The sequence below is a fragment of the Uloborus diversus genome, chromosome 4 (genome assembly GCF_026930045.1).
Source record: "Uloborus diversus isolate 005 chromosome 4, Udiv.v.3.1, whole genome shotgun sequence".
NCBI lineage: Eukaryota > Metazoa > Arthropoda > Arachnida > Araneae > Uloboridae > Uloborus > Uloborus diversus.
The window spans coordinates 55,823,037-55,843,474 of NC_072734.1; the positions used below are offsets into that span (position 1 = coordinate 55,823,037).

Consider the following 20,438-nt stretch of genomic DNA (forward strand, 5'->3'; position numbering starts at 1 on the left):
TAAGGTCTTTTAGACAGTATTCGAAGAAGAGGGGGGGGGATTAAAACATTCTAATGTGAATTTTGAGCATTTGAGAAGCAAAATTTGTTTGCATGCGTTGGATAGGGGAAAACATGGCCGACTGGCTAATCAGGGCTCCCGACGAAACTATTACGAGGCACCTAACCCCTTACCTCCTAGATACTAACTCATAGTAGCGTTTAAATAGGATTGAAAGAGGACGTTTTGACAGTATCACTTTTTTATTGCTTCACTGGTTCTTTGACAGTCTGAGGCAACTTGAGCGAAGCATTCTCAATTTTTTTTTTATTACAAACAAGTAGTCTAAGTGTAGCTCCTCTACTTCGTAATAATTTCCTCTGGTGCAGTTTTTTACTGACTTTACTCTTTAACGTGTTATAAATTTCGAAGCAAAACAGAGATTTTAATTTAATTTAAATTTAGAACGTTTTGGAACTTTTGAAATTTTATTCTATGTAAATTTCTGGGCATTCAAGTACCTCTGTGCCAAAATTGGGAAGTATGAATTTGCATTCAGAACAAACAAATTGCACGCAAATTCATATACATATAATTTAAATATAAAGTAACACTTACTACAAACATATAAATAAATAAAAATATAAGTCGAACAAAACATGGATTTTTTTTTTCACTTTTGGTGAGGTAATAGTTCTTAATTGCATCCCAGACAGAAAAAAATCAACTATATACAACGCTAACGTTATCTGTTAGGATCACTGCTCAGTCATTTGCTTTTTGGCTTAAAACAGGTAGGTGGACTTACAGTGCATTCTAGTAAAATAAAATAAGATTTTGAACTTGGATTTTTTCTGGGTGTAAGTTATCCCGAGTTAAAAATTGAATTTGTATTAAAAACAAAAAAAAAGTCTAAGGAAGAGTAAAACGCTATTAATTATTAAATTTACCAACATATATGAAGTACTAGCCGTGTTGTCCGGCTTTGCCCGGTCTACCTTGAAAATAAAAATTGTATCAAGTGACGTATATTCAACAATCAGGCTTAAATAAATAAATAAAAAACATTATGCAAAGTTTCCCTCCCAAACAATAACGACAGATATTAAAATACTTTAAAGAAATTAAATCAAGAAAGATGGATTTAAAAAGCGTAACCATGGGAACAACACAGAATAAGATAATTTTAAGGAATTAAAATGCGAAAGAAAATGGTTAACAATTTGAAAGCAAATGAGATTTTTTGAGCTTAATTTAAAAAGGCTTGTAACTTTTTTTCCTTTCGAGATAGAAGCTTAGTTTTTGACCGTAGGTCGAAATAGATCTGGAGTAAAAAATGTCGCTTTTTATAATGGTGTCAAAATGAAAACTGTGGTACAATTCCTTCACTTTTATTGATAGATTCAATGAAGAAAGTAGTGCCGAAATTTCGGCTAAGCCTAAACAAATTTTAGCTAAGAAAACAAATAACCCCCGCCGTAAGTAAGTTAGAGCATTGAAACAAATTGCGTAGAACGCGGGAAGCTCTACTCTTTCCACTGATACATCTTATATATTTAAACGAGCAATTCTTGTGAGTATGTATATATTTCGTCTCTCGAAAACGGCTCTAACGATTTGGATGAAATTTTGGATTTAATTGTAAATTAGCATTCTAAGTTGATCTACATCAGAATTTTTTCTGTAAAAACGCGATTTTTTACAAGAAAAGGTTTTTTAATACAAAGTCTAATTGAGTTAAGCCTTGAAGTAAACTGTGAATTGACGCATCAAGCAGACGATTTGCAACCATAACAATGAAAATTTGTCTCTTCTTGCTTTAAAGTTTTAACTTGCTTAGGGTTGCCAGGCTTGGCTGATATTGGCCACTTTGGTTAATTTCAAACACACTTGGCTGAAAACAAATTCAAAAGCATTATGTAAGTCGACGTAAGGCTTTTTTCTTTTTTTAAGTGAAACTATTGCTTGACCGTCCTATTTTATTTTATTTATTTATTTTCTTTCTACACTTCAAATAGCTTAACATGTTTTTTAAATCACGCATCTAAATTTTATTTCGAAGAAACGTATGTCTTGAGACTGTTTATGTTTTGTTAAGACAGTTGTTATCATTTGTTGGAATGGTTTGTGGATCATCATTTTGGATGGATATCATGCTATATGTAGCATTTTCTGGCGTAAAGTGACCAACTACACTAAAAGAACTTATTCAAAAAGAAATCTCGATTGAAATAAAATAATGAAACGCATCATAGTATGAAAGGAAGTATTCCGTTAAAAACCGATTTCACCACAGCAAAACTGGCTCCAAGGTCAAAATATTTTAATTACTGACAAGAAAATTGTATAGTGGAAACAAATGTGACAGATAGTTTAAAGCAAAATGTTGATTTAATTACATTCAGAATCTTCTTTGTTTGGTAATTTAGTGTTATAAGAAGGTCGATTGCTTAATATTTCGTAAACGTGAAGCTTTTCAAGCTTATTTAGAAAAGTATTGAACCTTAGAAAAACACAAGCTGACAAAAAAATAATTCTTTTAAAGCCGAGCGAAGCTCGGTCGTCCAGGTACTAATATTAATATGTGCAAGTAATTTTTCACCCCCATATTCGGGAATTTTTGTGAAAAATAGGTCTAAATCGGAATAAAAAAAGAACTATCCATTGAATTTTTTTCGAACCTGTCTGCAAACCTTTTCAGGACTTAAAGGAACAAATTGTGAAAATTTCAGCGAAATCAGCCGGGTAGTTCTCCAGTTTTGCGAGTTCAAACACACAGACGCTTTTTGGAGACTTCATTTTATACTATGTAGAGATCATGGTAATGTTAGAAACAAAAACTTTTTGAGTCATCAATCATTCTGTAGTTTAAATCGGAACGTTTCGTGACCTGTCTCTAGATTCAAAATGTAACTGTAAAACTTTGAGTGACGTCATATATCTTTCACATATCTCTAGCTGAGCGAACGTCGTTATTTTAAAGGATCTGTCAGCTCGTCGAGAAGTTTTTTTTCTGCTGTTGTAATAACATACAACAGCTTCTTCTTTCTTCTCATTTGTTTAAGCAAAGATCTCTTTAGACGTCACATTTTTCTTCTCGTTATATCAATTACCTTATTCGAATTTTTATGTCATTATTAAATCGGTGAACTCGTTAATAATAAAAAAAATAACTTTACGTTTTCATCCTGACTTGAATTTCTTTTTAAAACGAAATAATGTAACATTTTTTGTGTAAACAGACATTGGCTATAAAAGTTAAATGTTTCTGTTTCTTATTTTACATAAATATAATGGTGTAAATATAAAAAATAGCCCTTTTTGTACGTCATTTATATTTCGTATCACCTTATTTATATTACATGATCTGTAATCTATACTTTTAATGAATTTATGAGAAGTATCTGCTCCTAGTGGTAATAAGCAGATTTTAAGTCTAAAAAACACCACGAAGAACAATGATTCAATTGTATACTGCTGGTTCAATTATTTATTTTTTTTTACAAAAGAGTAGAAAAGGTCGCTGATTTTTGATCGCCTTTCTGTAAAGTTTGCGCATTTAAAAATCATTCTAAGCACACTTCCAGATCGGTAAATTTTAACAAATTAAAACAAATTTGCGATCAGTTTAAAAATATTTTTTCTTTTAAAATTTATAATTTTCATGAGGGAAGGAAATGCTTGTCGTCTATTAAACTAGTATGTTGTGGCCCTCACAAAAAACTTCTTTATTCAATCCAACGTTGTCTACAATCTGTTTCCAACGTTCTGGCGGCATACGGATGCCCTGATTATTAAACTTGTGCGGTTTAGATTCGAAGAACGAAGACACGTCGCCGACGTTTTGTAGGGCATCCAAAGAGTCAAGTTTTTTTCCATTTAAATGAATTTGCAATGACCGGAACAAGTGATAATCAGGTGGTGTAATATCAGAAAAATGCGGTGTGGATGAGTTAAGACATCCCATTACAGGCTATTCAATTTGCTCAGCGTGTGTCGAAACGTGTTGTCTGGCGTTCTCGTGATAAAAGACTACGCCCTTGCGATTAGACAAAATTGGACGTTTCTGTTTGATTTCTCGGTTCATATTCTCAATGTCTGAAGATCGACCTGAGCGTAGCTCGTCTTCAAATTCAAACTCTCCACGGCGAATCTTCGCAAACCATTTTTACACAGTTCGTTTGGTTTGTACTGGATCTTGATGAACCTCTTGAGTTTTTTTTATAACTGCCGCAACGCTTATTCCCTTTCGAAACTCATAAAGCATAACATGACGCAAATGCACCTTATCGACACTCATTTTGAAAATAAATTTTCTCGAAGCAGTTTGCACCTACACAAATTATTTTGTGTCAAATAAACACTGCACACGCCACCTTTCCAACGATCTGTCTTACGTAGATGCCGGTATTAATGACAACACTTTGCGCCGCTTCTGACACCTGAAACACGTCCACCATCTTGGGGATAAACGATGCTTTCTTCTATGTCTGCTATGGTGAAGTAGCGTGTTTTGCTTCTTAATTGCGGTTTCTTATTAACTACATGTTAATTCGCAATCAAGAAATACCACATTCAAGAAACAAAATACGCTACTTCACCGTAACAGACATAGAGGAAAGCAACGTTCATCCCAGAGATAGCGGACGTGTCGCTTACGATCTAGGACTTTACTGACACCATCTATTGCACCTCTGCACGGACTTTCGCACGCACCCCCCCCCCCAAAAAAAAAAAAAAAAAAAAAAAAATTGGACGAAGGTATTTATAAAACGAACGATTTTTTAAATGCGATTTTTGTATGCGGTCCCTATCCACCGTACAAAAACAGGCCCAGTGTATTTTATTTTTGCATTGTATTTCCCTTCTATTTATTTTTTGTCTGGGTTTTGCGAAGAAATTAAACGTTATGTTATCCTGAAGTTGCAATATTGTTTATTGATAGAACAGAACAACAGCATTTACGATGATTGTTGATATATTTTCTTCATATCTATGTTGGAAAAACCTGAATTTAAGATCAGGTCAGATCAACTCTGTTTTCATAATGAAATGATTTTTTAACCGATTATCACAAGATGGCAACATGGTATCTAGCAAACCTATTATAACTATTATTTTATTGAAAAATGCATTTATTTTTAAATATTTTCAAGAAGAATTGAAGAGTAATTACAAGTTACAATTTTTTTAGTTAATACTTTGCAACTTGATCTCTGTTGAGTCAGTTGTCATAAACACAATACATTTGAAGGGAATACTTTGTGTTCTTGTATTGAAAAATGAAAAAAAAAACAGTAGCTTTATTTTTTATGTTTTAGTTAAACTTCGTGCTTTAAAAATATATTCTGCCTCCAGCTTGGTAGTTAACTATTCCAGACTGATGAAATTCCAAGATTAGAAAGAAAAAAAAAACCAGTCAACTGATAAAATGCTTTTTATCGTCACAAACATAATCACATATGATAGTGGATCGCTTAACTTTTCACAGTTCATTCTGAAATTGCATTAAAAAACATATTTACTCTGATGGGTTAAAAAGGGAAATATCAAACAAAAAGAGCAGTTAGTAACCAAATTTAGCAAAATGTTTCTTTGAACATCTTTGTAAGAGTAATTTAGTTTTTCATTGAAAACTCTAAATTTAAGAAGAAAATAAATCTTCACAATCTCATTACGGAATAATAATACCGATAATGTTTAGTCTGAGCTTTAAAGTTAATCATTAAACGTGTATGTGCTGTATTTTTTTGAAAAAATACTTTACTCTTTTTCTTTCATATTTGATTGAAAACATGCTTGCTTTCGCTCTTTATTTTCAGACATTTTTATTTTTTACCGTTTTCTTCCTAGATTATATCGACATCAAAACAAAACAAAAAAAAAGCCTTTCACTTAATTTTGTGCAGGGAGTTATTTGGAGAATGATGTTTAAATGAAATATTCTTTTCTCTCTGTTTTAAAAATTATATTTATTTTCTTATTTGTTTAGTTACTGAGGAAATTCGATACAATTCTTTTACCTTTTTTTTCAATCCAAATGATCATTATAGCCGTCTAAGGAGGCTTTCACTTATTGCTAATTATTTTGTGATGAGCAATTACTTAGAACCAAATGCGGTGTTCAAGTCTATTTTCAGCAAATAAATATGTTTTGAGAAGTCAAAACTTTCATTGGGAATTTTTTTCTAAAGTTTTTTTTTTTATCCCAGAAACAAATCATAACAAATTTACTTGAACCAAATAATGTTTTTGTATAGCAAATATTTTTTATTTATAAAACTTTGAGTTATGTTTTATAATTATAGCATTTTACATCGTACTTCTTATTTCAAATCTCATTAATAATTCTGTCCAATATTTATATTTAAACAGTTAAATTCACTGTGCTTTACCTTAGCAAAATACTCAAGCCCAAAGGTTCTTAATCTGAGGCGGCGCCCCCAGGTTAAAGACCTAGGTTAACTAGGTTCAGACCTAGAGTTTATATACATATATATATATATATATATATATATATATATATATTATATATATATCTGCATCTAGGACTAACGGTAGCGAAAATAGACGTTTTGCAGGTTAAACGGGAACAACATGTATTAAAAAAAAGAAGTTTATTTGTGTGCGTGTGTGTGTATGGTTCTTATACAAATTCCCAGTTTACGTCGACTTTTTTTAAAATTTAGCACAGGGGTTCTTAAATGCTCAAAAATTCACACAGCGTAATTTTTGACCCGCTATGTGGAAAAAAACCTCATAGAAGGGTTAAGATCCAATTTTCATATGAATTCCCTAATATGGGGTGAAAACATACTTGCACATATTAAAGTTATATATCCATCGAAAGCGCTGATTTTTCAGCTGAAGCTTCAGCAGAAAAAGCAGAAGCTTATAAATTGAATGAAAAACAGTTATAAGATTTTTTGCGCCATGTTTGAAGGCTTTCATAAACTCAGTTCTGTATTTCGTTTATGATCTTATCTCTGTATCGATATATACAATTGCGTTTATAATTTTCACTTTTCGTCGGACTGTTCAAATCTTAAAGTAATGTTTTTTCTAACTTATTCTTTCAATCAGGAATCTCGTTAAAATTTTTGCAAAAAGATTCCCTAAAACCACATAATATTGTTTCTCGGCTTTCACGATGCATAAAAATTATCGACATTAAAAGAATCCAAACTTCTGTTAGAATGGAACATAATCAGCCAACTAATTTACGCAAATGCTCAAACAGCACAAAATTCTATTTGCACTATTTTTAACAATCGAAAAATTTTACTACTCATTTCGGAAACAATTCGAAAAAGAATCGTTTACGTCACATTATGGCCACCAAAAGTATCCCATCAACTGAGTGTGTCTGAGTCTGGAGTTGGTTTCTAAATGTTGGAATTTTCTTCTAAATATACATTATGCTTAACTTTTTCAAAGCTCGCATTTTTTATTTAGTGACGCGGCGTTGTCGCGGCGTTGTTTCATGGGACCTTGGGTTATTTTGCAATGCAATTTCTTCATCTAGTACAGACGCAATATGTACTAAAATGTCTTGAATATTGAGCCTGGCTTGAGATAAAGGATAAACATAATTTCGTTGGCTTGAAATTTTCCCAATTCTGTAAAGGAGTACCCCGACTCCCTCAAAATCTCTTTGACGCGGGAAAAACCACTTGTTAGTCATGTCATTTGTATTCGCTGCATTGATACACACCTTTTATCTCTTAGCCTATTCACAAAACTTTTCCCCCACCTTGGGGTCTACGCGACAGGCGCTATCACATTTCTCCGCATTTCTGGAGCAACGCAACGGAAACGGTATAGGGATTGTCATACTCAAATGGTTATGAAATTAATTTTCAAAAGTTATTAAAAGATGTTTCAAAGTTCGCATATTCTCCTATGCGATTTTTTTTAACAAATGTTTTTATCAAGTTTGGATTGAATATTATCTGATAAAAAGCAATAGAGAGAGAAACTGAAGAAAGCGTGTCAAAAATCCGCCATTATAGTATTATTTTCGTGGACCATATTTGTATACCTCGCGAACCTCTGAGGGTTCACGAACCACCGGTTAGGAAACAGTGGTCTGCTCTATAATTTTAAATTTTCTGAATATACCTCTTACATTAATTGAATTATTAAGATCTGAAAGCCATTTTTTACACTGACGGACTGAAGACTGAACATGGGAAAATCCAACATCTATATATACGTATATATCAGGAACTGCTATGGCACTTGGTACCCTTTAGATTTGAGCTCTTTTGACGATGACACCGTCCAACCCGAGTTTCCTTTCGACCGAACTTGGCTTCTTTTTCATTTATCTTTGTGTATATTTATCTGTTTCACTAGGCGATTTTGTTAAGTCTATTATTTGCACGAAGAGTAATGATGGACGATTGTTTTCAATTTTTGAAATCCATGCTCAAAAACTCAATAGCTCAAGATATCATAAATAGTAAACGACGCAACATTGACAAGCACTTGATCAAAACTTTTAGTAGAATAACTAGTAACAGAAGCCTTTAAACTATTAAATACCAATAGTACGACGCTGGATTTCAAAATAATGTGGATGCACTGTAAGAGTTTCCTAGATCAGGCATCTTGTAAAAAGCTGGCTTTTCTTTCTGGTTAACATTCTCTTTTATATCTCTTATTAAAAGTAGTTACAAACAAATGAAAGAATTTTAAAGTCACATCTTATTTTTTGAAAAAAGTTTACGTAAATCCTTTGTCACAGAAGATTTTTAAACACAAGACTGGGCACCAAATGAGCCCACATTTCTAAAAAACTATAGGAAACACGATATTTCCAGCAATCAATTGATAGATAATTGATAAATTTAAAAAAAAATAGCAAAGATCGTCTGGCAAATTGAGAAACGTAAATGTCACATTAGGTTCAAAATAAATGTATGAATATTCATCTCTTTCTGATACAGAACAGCAAAACAATTTTAAAGAACAGAAAACTATCTATTCGTGAACATGAAGATATATCCTGAAATGCCCTTTCACGGCAAAAAAGAAGAAAAAAAATAAGGGAGGACGATATTACTTGCCCTTCGGGGCAAAAACAAAAAAAAACAAAAAACTATCAGTGTATTTGGTGTCATTCTTCAACGAAAATCAATTCAACTCTGATATATTAAAGCAAAAAAATCTTCAATCTTCTTCGGGTGTATTGATCAAGTGCGGTGAGAGGGGTGTTGTTTTTTCATCACCATCACTTCATTTAATAGGATGAACTTGGTTATCGGCGTCCGCTGTATTATTAAGCAAAGGCATTTTGTTGCTTGATTAAATACTGTTGTTGTCTTTGTTTAAAATATTTCAAAAGGGTTTATTTTCTTTCTAACCATGTCTTATTATGTAATTTATTAAATTATACTTACGTCAGAAATCTTAATGAAGTAATTTGGCTAGTTGTTGTACGAACTATGCACTGCTTATAAATACGCGATGAGATATTTTTTCAAAAATGATATCATTTAAGGTGGTGATGAAAATAAATCATCCATCATAATTTTTAATTTTGGAAGTAATCGATTAATTAAAATCAGACCAAGAATTAATTCCTTAACGGTCGTTTTTGGAATGACTACCACGATAGTTTATGCTCTTTCCTGCAAAAAGACGAAATAAAAGTGTAAGCATTCGTAATTACTAGCACGAATTTTGTTACACTGCTATATACGACATTATTTTTCGATCTATTTTAAACTAAAACAAAGATTTGTTTACTTTCGAGGGAGAATAACATCTAATAAGTACTGGAGGCTAAGGTTAGAGCATCGAACATGGTACCGGAGGAACTTAGGTTTGATGCCTGGAGCTATAAAGGTCCCACCATTGAGTAAAGTGCATGCTCTTAAAATTCGTTGGGCTCGAATGTTCCACAGCTAATGGTTAAGCAATTTACAATAGATTTAAGATGCTGGGAAAACATTTCATCCTTTTCAGTCTTATATTTAAAGAACGAAAGTTGAATGTACTGGTGACGCCATCTATTGATGGTTAGCCAGTTGCCGTGAATCTTGTCAACGATGACCTATTTACTTGGTAGATAAACAAGTATCAATTTCATGACGATGAAAGGGCGAATATCGAACTGAAGAAACTCCTCTACATTTGGAAAAAGTATATATATATATATATATATATATATATATATATATATATATATATATATATCCATAGTAGTATTAATATAAATGCAAAGAAACAAAATAACAAATTTTTATTAGCGTCTTGATAGAAGAGCACATAAAAAAATGAAATTTACCCCAGTAAATAATGATCACATATGAGAGAGTGAGAAGTAAAGGGATGGAAGTGGACATTTTTAAGTTTTGAGTAAAACACGTTCAAAGATAAGGTCCTTTGCGGGTTTCCATCGAAAAGTTTTTCTAATTCATACTGTATAACAGCACCTACTGTCCGTTCTCGAAAGCAAAGACTTCCGCTCAGGACCGATTCCATTTCAAAAGGGGGTGATTGGTTGAGGATGGGCACTTTCCGCTCGCACTTGCTGTCGCTGTCTTGTTCGATGCTACAATGGAAGAACTGCTGAACATGTTAGTTTGCACCTTTTACTTCCGGGTTTCCCTCCCTATTTTGATAAAATCAGAGCAGACCTGACGCATGTGCAAATCGGCGTTAAGTCTCGGCTAGGGAAAACGAACAGTACGAGGACTACTAGTACTACCTCCTGCCACAAAACAGAGAAACGGCTCACCTACCATTTGTACTAGTTATCTCCAAATTTTTAATTTTGCCACTTGCATCCCTTTGCTTCTCACTGCCTCATTTATGGCTACAACGAGTAATAAATTCGTATCGTGATGAACTGATACTTTGACGAATCTTTCATCTTGAAATACTTTTATTCGTGCATTCATCTTGAATTCATAGCATTACAAATTTATCTTCGTAAATGCTGATGAATTTTACAAATAAATTTACAGTTTAAAAGAAAATATTGAATATTTTTAGCTGAACTTTTCGGTTTAATTAAGCGCAGATGAAAAAATAATAAAAGTTAATTCAAATTTTGACATCTGGAATTCAAATTATGTTTTTCGCAATCACGAATGTGCATGTGTATGTAGGTGTGTGTGTCTGTGTGCATGCATGAGTGTGTGTATGTGTGTGTGCGTGTATGTGTGTGCGTGTGTGTGTATGTATGTGTGCGTGTGTGTGCATGTATGTGTGCGTGTGTGTATGTGTGTGTATGTGTGCGTGTGTGTGCATGTGTAGGTGTGTGTATATGTGTTTGTGTGTATGTGTTCATTAGTGTGCGTGTATGTGTGTTTGTGTGTATGTGTGTGTATGTATGCGTGTGTGTGTGTGTAGGCAAGTGGTCCAACCTGAAGACGGTTTTCGCTAGAGGAGCAGCATCGTGAGGCGGCTGGCCGGCGGTGGTGCTGCAGAGGGAGTAAGGGGGGGGGGGGGATAAAAACATAGGACATCAAAAACGGTCAAGTGAGAACAATAAGCAATGTGATTGCTCAATAAACTATTAACCAATGAAATTTAACGTACATGATGAAGAACTCGATGAATTAAAACTAAAATGTAACAAATTTGCATAGGTATGAATGGCTGCTCTAAAGAACACATGTGCAATGAGTACTGAATTTTTATCAACAGCAGGATTTCGCTTCGATAACACAACTTTTGAATGATTATTTCTTCCTGGGGCGTTTACTGAAAAGCGGACATTTTATTCGCCTGGATTTCAGCAGGAATACATTAGCAACAACGCTACGAAGGTAACCCAACCTGAACTCAAAATCTATAATCCCTCCCTTTTCACTGAACTCTCCGAAAAGAAGTAAATATTTTCAAGGTCAGGTTTCATATTGTTGGAACAGCGATATTACTTTAGATAAAACTATTAATTATTTTCGAGGTTCAGAATTTTTTGACATTTAACTATGAAGATTATTTGATGAAATATTTTGCTTATTTCATTGCACAGAAAGTTCTGAACATTTTTTCGAAAACAAAGTCTTGTAAAAGACATGTATTTTCTATTATTGATTTGTTTTGACTGCCTAAATTTGATTTTAATAGTTAAATTTGTATATTTTATTTTTTCCCTTCTCTTAAGTTGCATAATGGAAAATTTTCGCGTCATTATGTTATTCATTTCCAAGTGAATTTATTTCATGTTATGCCCAAATATTAAAATATTTTAAAATCTACATTTCCTGATAATAATAAGTGTAACATTTTGTTTCTAGTTTCACTAATTCTAAAACTCAAGAAAAAATAATAAGTCTCTAAATTTTCGACATAATTCGAGCTATACAAAATCACAAACAAATTTATCAAACCAATTCCAAAGACGTAAAATTGTATGTTATTCATTTTATACATTTTATCGTACCCCGAAATAGCTTCAGGCCGTAATTTAAAGAAGTAAATCATTATGTGAATGCAGAATCGTCTTTCAAAAATCAATTTTGTTAATGTACTATTCATAAAAAAGTGCTTTTTCATTATAACAGTCAAAGATTTTTTTTTATGTTTTATATTATAATGTATTCATGTTTTTTGTACATTATTCAATATAAAAAAGTAATATTTTTCTTCGACATATGAAAACAGTCTTACGATTAAAAAGAACATTTCTTAAAATGGATTGAATTCAACGGAATCAATTATAATATGAAATTGAAGTTGAAAAATGGCTTTTCGCTATTTTTAGAATTGATGTTTCCATCTAGTTCTAGTATAAAATAAAACCCAAACTATTTTTTATAATCCGGCTCTTCTCAACTGCTCAAAATGAAACTCGTGGTATTACTTTTTGACATCCACACAAAAATATCGAATATACGTATTGCGAAAACTAATGGAATTCGCTCAGTAAATAATAATACTCCCCCACGTTTTCGACATAAACTGACTTGCTCTTGTCCAAAAGAATACCTCATGAGGAAAATTGCATCAAAATAATGAATCGAAGCATTAGCAAAGAATAACATTTCATGGAGAATAACTTAGTAGCTTGCTTAGATATGTTGTTATTAAGAGAGTGACGAATAGCAGTATTGGCATGTGCGATTGATGTTACAAATACACACACCGATGCTAATTTTTTGTGATCACTTTTGTCTTTTGATTTAGCCTTTGATTCGCAATTCAAATAACTTACAGGCGGCGTTGCAGTCTCTAGTCAATGGTTGCTGAAAGAGGTCAAACAAAAATCTACGCACTTACACTGTCAAGGGCGGGTAAAGGGCAGTAACTGCAATTTATATATATATATATATATATATATATATATATATATATATATATATTTTGTATTTTTGTCACCTACTGTACGGAAGCGTTATTGTACAAGCTTGCTTATTTGGTTTCCGCTGAAAAAAAGGCGCGGAAAAAAGTCTAGTTCGAAGATTTCCTGATGGTTTGTATTGAATCCGACACGCATTTCTTCAAATATCTCGAAAACTAATTTCTGCTGATACTGCCCTTTACCTGCACACCGCAGTATACCTGTCCATTGAGAAATTTGCTTTTCCCGCGAATAATTGAAATGTTTCACATCTTTGGCTAATTTCTTGGATCACCGCCAAGTGGCATATTCAAGTTTTAGAACTGCGAATTTCAATTGAAGAAAGACAGAAATGTAACAAGCCACAAGGAGTGACTTTTCGATCAAAATTTTTATTTCTCACAACAAAAATTGAAATAAACATGAAAATGGATTATGTTATTCAGGTGAAAAAATGTTTGTTTTTAGTATTGCAGTGTTGGTTGTAGTGTTTTTCTTGAGATTTCGGCAGACTTTAAGACCCTATATCGCGAAAACGAGGGGCGAGGTCACACAGTCTATGGGTCAAAAAAATGTCTAAATATGCTCTTTTGAATGCGACCATTTTGAACTTTACATGATTACTGAAGTAGTGTGGTTCCCTGGTAAGAACTTATAAGCTGAGTTTTTACCATTACTTTGCATGCTTGCTGAATCTCGCTGGTGTGCTCAATTAGTTTTCGCTGCTTGTTTGAAGATTATCTCAGTTTCAATGAATGATATGGGCCTCCTGCTCGGTTATGTCTTTTGCAGAATGCGTGAAACTACATAATCTGAATGTGCAGTCGAGGTGTTTGATATATGCGTTGTGTATTCAGTCTAGCTAAAATTGATTTAGTGAAAACTTATTTTTCTAAAATCAGCTATCACCTGATGAATTAGAATTTGTACAACTTATACAATATAGAAGCCTAAGTCAATTTTAAATTTTCTATTCAGAACTTTACTAAATCAGCAACATATTTTGGAGAGAACGAGAATGTATCTAAAACTTATCGGCACGCCATGATGACCAAGAACGTTTCTTGAACGAGAACGTGTTCGTAACTATTCTGTTATCCGCCAACAAAAATTTCTTACGATTCGCAAATCGGCTTTGAATTTCCCTGTGATGTCTTTGAATTAAAAACAAAATTAAAAAATAAAAATTGATGCGTTAAATAACTAAACTGGTATGGTAGTAAGCGCATTAGAGTAAGAGTACGTTTGTAACAGCCCCTTTTGCTAATGAGCAAACAGAAGATATGTTAGTAATAAGCTTGCTATATTTTGGTTGGTTTTGTGGCGTACGCTCAGAAAGCACATAACCTAACTTTGTCCCTGAGCCTTAATATCCTTTTGGCTCAGCGGTTAAAGCACTGGGTTTGCATCAAAAAGGACCCTGGACCATCCCCTGCCACAGACACTTATCGCTTCCTTTCAGTCTACGCGCGTACGCCTCGTATTGGTAACCCGGGGGTGATTTAATTTTGCGAGAGGCTTAAAAGGCGCCAAACGAAAGTTTAAAAAGTCTCCTAAGTATTGTTTAAACTGGGATATTATTCGTAACGGTACATATTTTTGAGAATTGGTTTTTTGTTCATTTTTTGATTAATATGGCTGTATGCAAATGGAATTAAGGACGGATTTTTGTTGCAGATGTCGTCTTCTGCGATCCTGCGTGGGACACGGTGCTCTGTTGGCCTTCCATTCCAGCTGGGCAAACAGCCTGGAGGTCCTGTACACAGGTACTACAGTACGTGGACTCTCTAGACGTGAAGAGTGTCGTTCTTCCACCAGGTACCTCACTTAGAATGCTCAGAAGTAATTTAAGACATTCTGGTATTTTATTAATTCCAGAAGTTAGTAAAGGGTGTTTTTATTAGAAGTACAGAACTTTAGGTTCAAATTAAACACAGTTAAATGTTGTTAATTGCCATGAATGTTGCTTTATTCGAAAGATAATTCTTTGCCGTTAAATATGATTTCTAGCATAAGACCTTCTCGGCTGGTTCAGAGAAAGTCCAATTGAAAAGTCCAATTTTCTCACTTTTTTCAGCAATAGAGGCCGTATTTCAGTAATATGGTGGCGAATGTTCTCATCCAAGGCGTCAATCGTCTGTGGATTATCGGTGCAGGTCAGAAACTCCACATAGCTCCACAAAAAGTAGTCCAGCGGTGTAAAATCGTATGATCTTGCAGGCCAATTCACGGGTCCATTACGCGAAATTATTTGTTCACGGAACGTTTCTTTCAACAAATCAATTGTGACACGCGCTGTGTGGCATGTTGCACCGTCTTGTTGTCTATTCATGATGAAATGGCAAACCGAACTGAACACAAACAAGTGACAGCTATAAAAATGACACACATACTCGTATCAAACAGTGTTGCCAACCTAAATTTCTATACCTCTAAAAAAAGACGCTTTAGTAGTCTCCTAGGATAATCAATAAGTTTTTGCCGACTAAAACCTTTCTCCAATTTGAGTTAAATACCAATATCTTGTTTTACGCTTTATTTATTTATCAATTCAGTTACTGTAGCGCCTAAACATCTTAAAGATTTTTTTACAAAACTACAACAATTGCGCTCTCTTTATAATCAGTAACTATATGGGATGATTAATTGCTCGACATTATCTCAAAATAATTTTCTTCGAAGTTACTATGTTTAGTTTTTACAGGATTAAACAATATTCATTCAAAATGTGCATTTAAATCAAAATAGCTTGTTTAGAAATGATTAGTGAAACATCAAAACAAATTAGAAAAAAAAATTACTTTACATAATTAACTTATTTAATAAAATTTAATGAAAAAATACTAACACTATACATTAGACTATAGAGTATTAACAATGATGATGGTTAAAAAGGGACCTGCAGTGCTATTTAAAGTCTCTCGTTTCGGGTTTCAAAAGGGAGATCCCTTGTTAAATTATTTAGTTAACTGATGGAAAACTGAAACCGATCAAAACTGGCATCATTCAATTATTTTAGCCTTTATTATTTTTTTTTACACAGAATAAAATTTTGTCAAAAACTTAAAGTTTTTTAAAAACTAATCATCTTTCAAATGACCACTTTACAGGTTGACATTTGGAGACAGGCATGTCCTTTACCGATGTTTTCGGTATAAATGGCCACCATGGTCTCCAGATCTTAAATCTTGTGACTTCTTGGCGTTGGGATATTCAATTCAAGTACAGTTAGCTCTTGGTAACTCGAAGTCCCAAAAGATCGGTTAAAATCTTCAAGTGATCGGTAGTTCTAGTTATCGGAAGTTTCTCTTCCAGGCTTCTGAAGAATGATAGATATATTTTTTTGGAAAGTGCATAATTGATAGACTATTACACTTATAGTTTGGCTACAACTAATTTTTAGTACCACGCAAAAATATCTTTACAAAGAAAAAAAAAATGAAAATGCTTCGAAAAAGGAAGTTTTTTTGACTGTTAACATTCTTTATCGCATCTTAAAATGATATTAATTTTGTATGCCGTATAGGCCCAATTTCTTTTCTCTCGATGATTTCAGTTCGCATTGCTTTTAAACCTAGCTTTTGTCCTAAAAGCTGATTGTTTGGTAAATACAAAAAATAAAAGCTATTTTTTTTCTATTTTTGCCAAAATTTAAAGTTTCTCAATGATTAACCAGCAAAAACATTTTGTTCGGCAGCCAGACAAAAAGTAGTCCAATTGGTTACTTTTCACGTAATCTTGCAACTGTGGCAATTAAGAGCGCTATTATAGATGAATTACCCCTCTCAACAAGTTTATAAGCAAAGCAATGTGTTAAAGGAAAAAAAAACACTTTATTTCCCTTAGTTTAACTGCATTTATATGAATAAAGTGGAAACGAAACTCGCGTAAAAACTTCGACTTTCAAGGAGTACATTCGACATGTAGAGACAACTTTCTATTGAAAGCACCGAATTATTTCGGGATCGAATGAAAGCTTCAAGATAAAGGATTATTCGAGCTATATGGCTTCGAGTTATCGAGAGTCGACTCTATTTATAGAGATCGGTCAACTTGTTTGATTTGGTTAATAGAAGCGATACGCCCTCATGTATCAGATTTACTCTATGAGATTCCTTTTTACACTGTGCAGGGGGAGTGTCAATTTTAATGATTGGCAATTAATTGAATAGCTGTTGCATTGAGACTCTTTCATTAATGAAAATGAGCTGCATAATATTATTTCATTAGGTAAACTCCAATGGCACATTCCGGACAAAAATGTAACGAATGTAAAAAAAATCTTGTTTCCATTCTAAGCTAAAATCCCTTATGTTGCTGAACATTTATGTGAAAATCTCATTATTTTATCGTAAATCATTTAAAAATTAGAAGATTTTAAAAACTCTTCTGATTTTTAGATCACCCTATATATAAAACCAAAAGGAAAACGGGAAACTTTTATAAAACTAGGCAAAAAGGGTTAAAATAGTTGACAGAACTAGATTTACTTGACTTAAAGTCAAAATCAGTTCAAAATAACGTTTAACGATTTAATCTTAGACAAAAGTTTTGCTACAAATATCTCAAGTCTTTTCTTGAACCAAAGCGGAATTTATTTTCCATCGCCTGCCAATACGTCGTTTAATGCAGAAAGTGAAACGAAAAATGCAGACAATCGAACTAACAATTCAAGTAGAAAACGTCATCCGATGCACTTTTGCCGTTTGTTAAAATCTACAAGACTATTCAGAGCGGAATGAGATTATTCATTTCTGCCATTCAAATATGCTTTTGAAATCGCTTTATTATCGATTTTCGAGAGTTTGAAAGTTTATTTAGAACTTGTCAAGCTTGCCTCTTTTCGGATCAATGGGTTTTCATTAATTCCTTAATTTTAATTTCAGATCCCGTTGTTCTCTTTTTGACTCTTTGCATTTAAGTTGCTAATAAAAATAATTATTTAATACCTCTTTAGTTAGCTTTAAGGCGACATAAAATTTAGAAAATGTTTTATTCCCTATCAAAATATCTTGAGTGTAAAGCTGTAGACTAGGACTTCTGGATAGTAGCCACTGGCTACCATTTATAGCAGGAATTAGTAAATGGAGGGAGCGCCCCCCCCCCCTTTTATTCCAAGATTTTGCAGGCAATGAAATTCTAAATTGAGTGCGGTATTAACCCAACTAGACACCAATTACTTTCTCTTTTCAATGAGCTTCCAAAGACGATGTATACACTCTCAAACTCAGAAACAAGTTACTACATCTGAACTCTTTGATAAATTCAGAAATTCAAACAACCGTCAATTTAAAGTTTTTTTTTAAATTCAAAATATTTTTTTATTTTCGAAGAGGGGGAGCTGCCCTACCTTGCTCCCCTTTGGATACGCCCATGCGCAGAGCGGGCTATCGCCATCCCTGTTGAACGAATATTGCAAAGCGCTAACTCTTTCATTCTAAGCAATATTTAAAAGCTGGCAACCCCCACTTGTGATCATTTTTGCATAGGCAACCTTAGTTTATCACGTTCAGAAAAAAAATAGCTTTAATTTGATAAATAAATGATGAGTATACTTTATGAGTGCATAAATGTGCACCAATAGTACCCGTTTGCATGTAGCTGCGAATATGTAGCGGTCAGTTACGCAACGGCAGTCATAACTTTTCAAGTTCTTTAGGTATATTTCTTTAAAATACAGTATAGTTTATTTTAATAACAAATGCGTCAATTTTTTCCCAAAATGTCAAACAATATTAATTTGATAAAAGAAACACTTGCGGGTACTTCTTGCTAGGCAACCTAGCCAAAACACATTGCCCCTTTCATAATGCATTATAAAAATTTGATTTTGACTTTATACTCGATGAGTGCAGCAATTCTGCAGCCGGATCTTAGACTATCAAGGACTAGAAAATTCAGAGGAGATAAAAAGGAGGTAGTGAAGAATTTCATTCGTGAAGCCAAGACCTCAAGTCACGTGATAGATTTTAAAGCAAAAACATTGGAAGAAATCAGGTTTCTTTCGCTTATTTCACGCAAAACAGGCCAACCCTTTGTCGTTGCCGAGTCATGTGATTTGGGGTTTTTGGGTCAACTTTTGCTATAGTCCAATCATTGGACTTGCTCCTTCCATTTTTTTCCTGAAGCGTGTTGTCGCAGTATGATATACGATACGATTTTTAGAAAATGCAAAAACATATGGTCGGCCACTTATGGCGACTAAGACATGGTTTTTGGGTAGCCATTTTTTATGAATATGGGGGGCTAGCTGATGACTGATGACCTCTAAGAAAAATATGCACACATCAGTGATGCTCATTTCTTTTTTACTGGAGGGCAGCTATTCATTCTCTCGCGGGCCAGAGCGCATTTATATTTTTTATGTGTTTGATTTTTTTTTCTCCTGTGTTTCATGGCAAAGTAAGGAAACGGAAGGAAACTTACAAACCAAGAGTTGTTGACGTCACTTCCTATAGGCTTCATTTCTGTACCTCAGAGGAAGACTGTCGCAAGTCCAAAAAATTGCGATTTTTCGTTTATTAGTGCATCGTATGTAGATTGTAGAATTCTATTCGCAATTTCAGAACTCAAGTACGCTACCTTGCGGTGATTAACAATACTAAAGAAAAAGGTTAAAAAAAATTCCATTCCACGTGTTTTCTTTACAGTTAACTACAGTCTTCAGACAGTTTATGATGTAATGTAGTTTCCAGAAGAATAGAAAAAAAAGCTGTCCCACAAACAAGATGAAAAATTAATGTCATTCACTAAGCGTCATTGCAAGTTATAAGTTACGGGGCTGTGTTTTTTGGTTTTACCTTTTTCATCCGCCATTAGGACAGTGGCTGCAGTGCGCCCTATAGTTTATTGGAGTTGCGAATTCCGCATCAAGCCATGTGAACGAAATTCTAAAAAAAAAGACCTTTTAAAAATTATTTACCAGCTTTAAAAGAGCGCGTGTTCCATCTTTTGCAGGCGTCAGACAACCTTTTCCTGTCCCCCTTGTAAAGTCGCTATTGTGTGACTTAATTTATTCCGGTTATGAGGTACAGATTTTTTCTATATAAAATTCTGTGCCTCAGAACTGGACTAACGTAAGTTACAAAACTTACGATTTTTTCGATTCTTATGTCGCTTTCGTGTTTTGGTGAATTCCAGGAAAAAGGAGGACATGATA

General features: G+C 33.6%; 1 protein-coding gene across 1 annotated transcript in view; it reads left to right on the forward strand.

Moving 5' to 3' along the window:
- Positions 1-20,438, forward strand: part of LOC129220579 (calcitonin gene-related peptide type 1 receptor-like) — a 65,002-nt gene that overhangs the window by 36,695 nt on the left and 7,869 nt on the right. Inside the window, exon 2 of the mRNA XM_054855010.1 lies at positions 14,957-15,097. Within this exon, the coding sequence (XP_054710985.1) occupies positions 14,957-15,097 (141 nt within the window). The remainder of the gene's footprint in view (positions 1-14,956; positions 15,098-20,438) is intronic.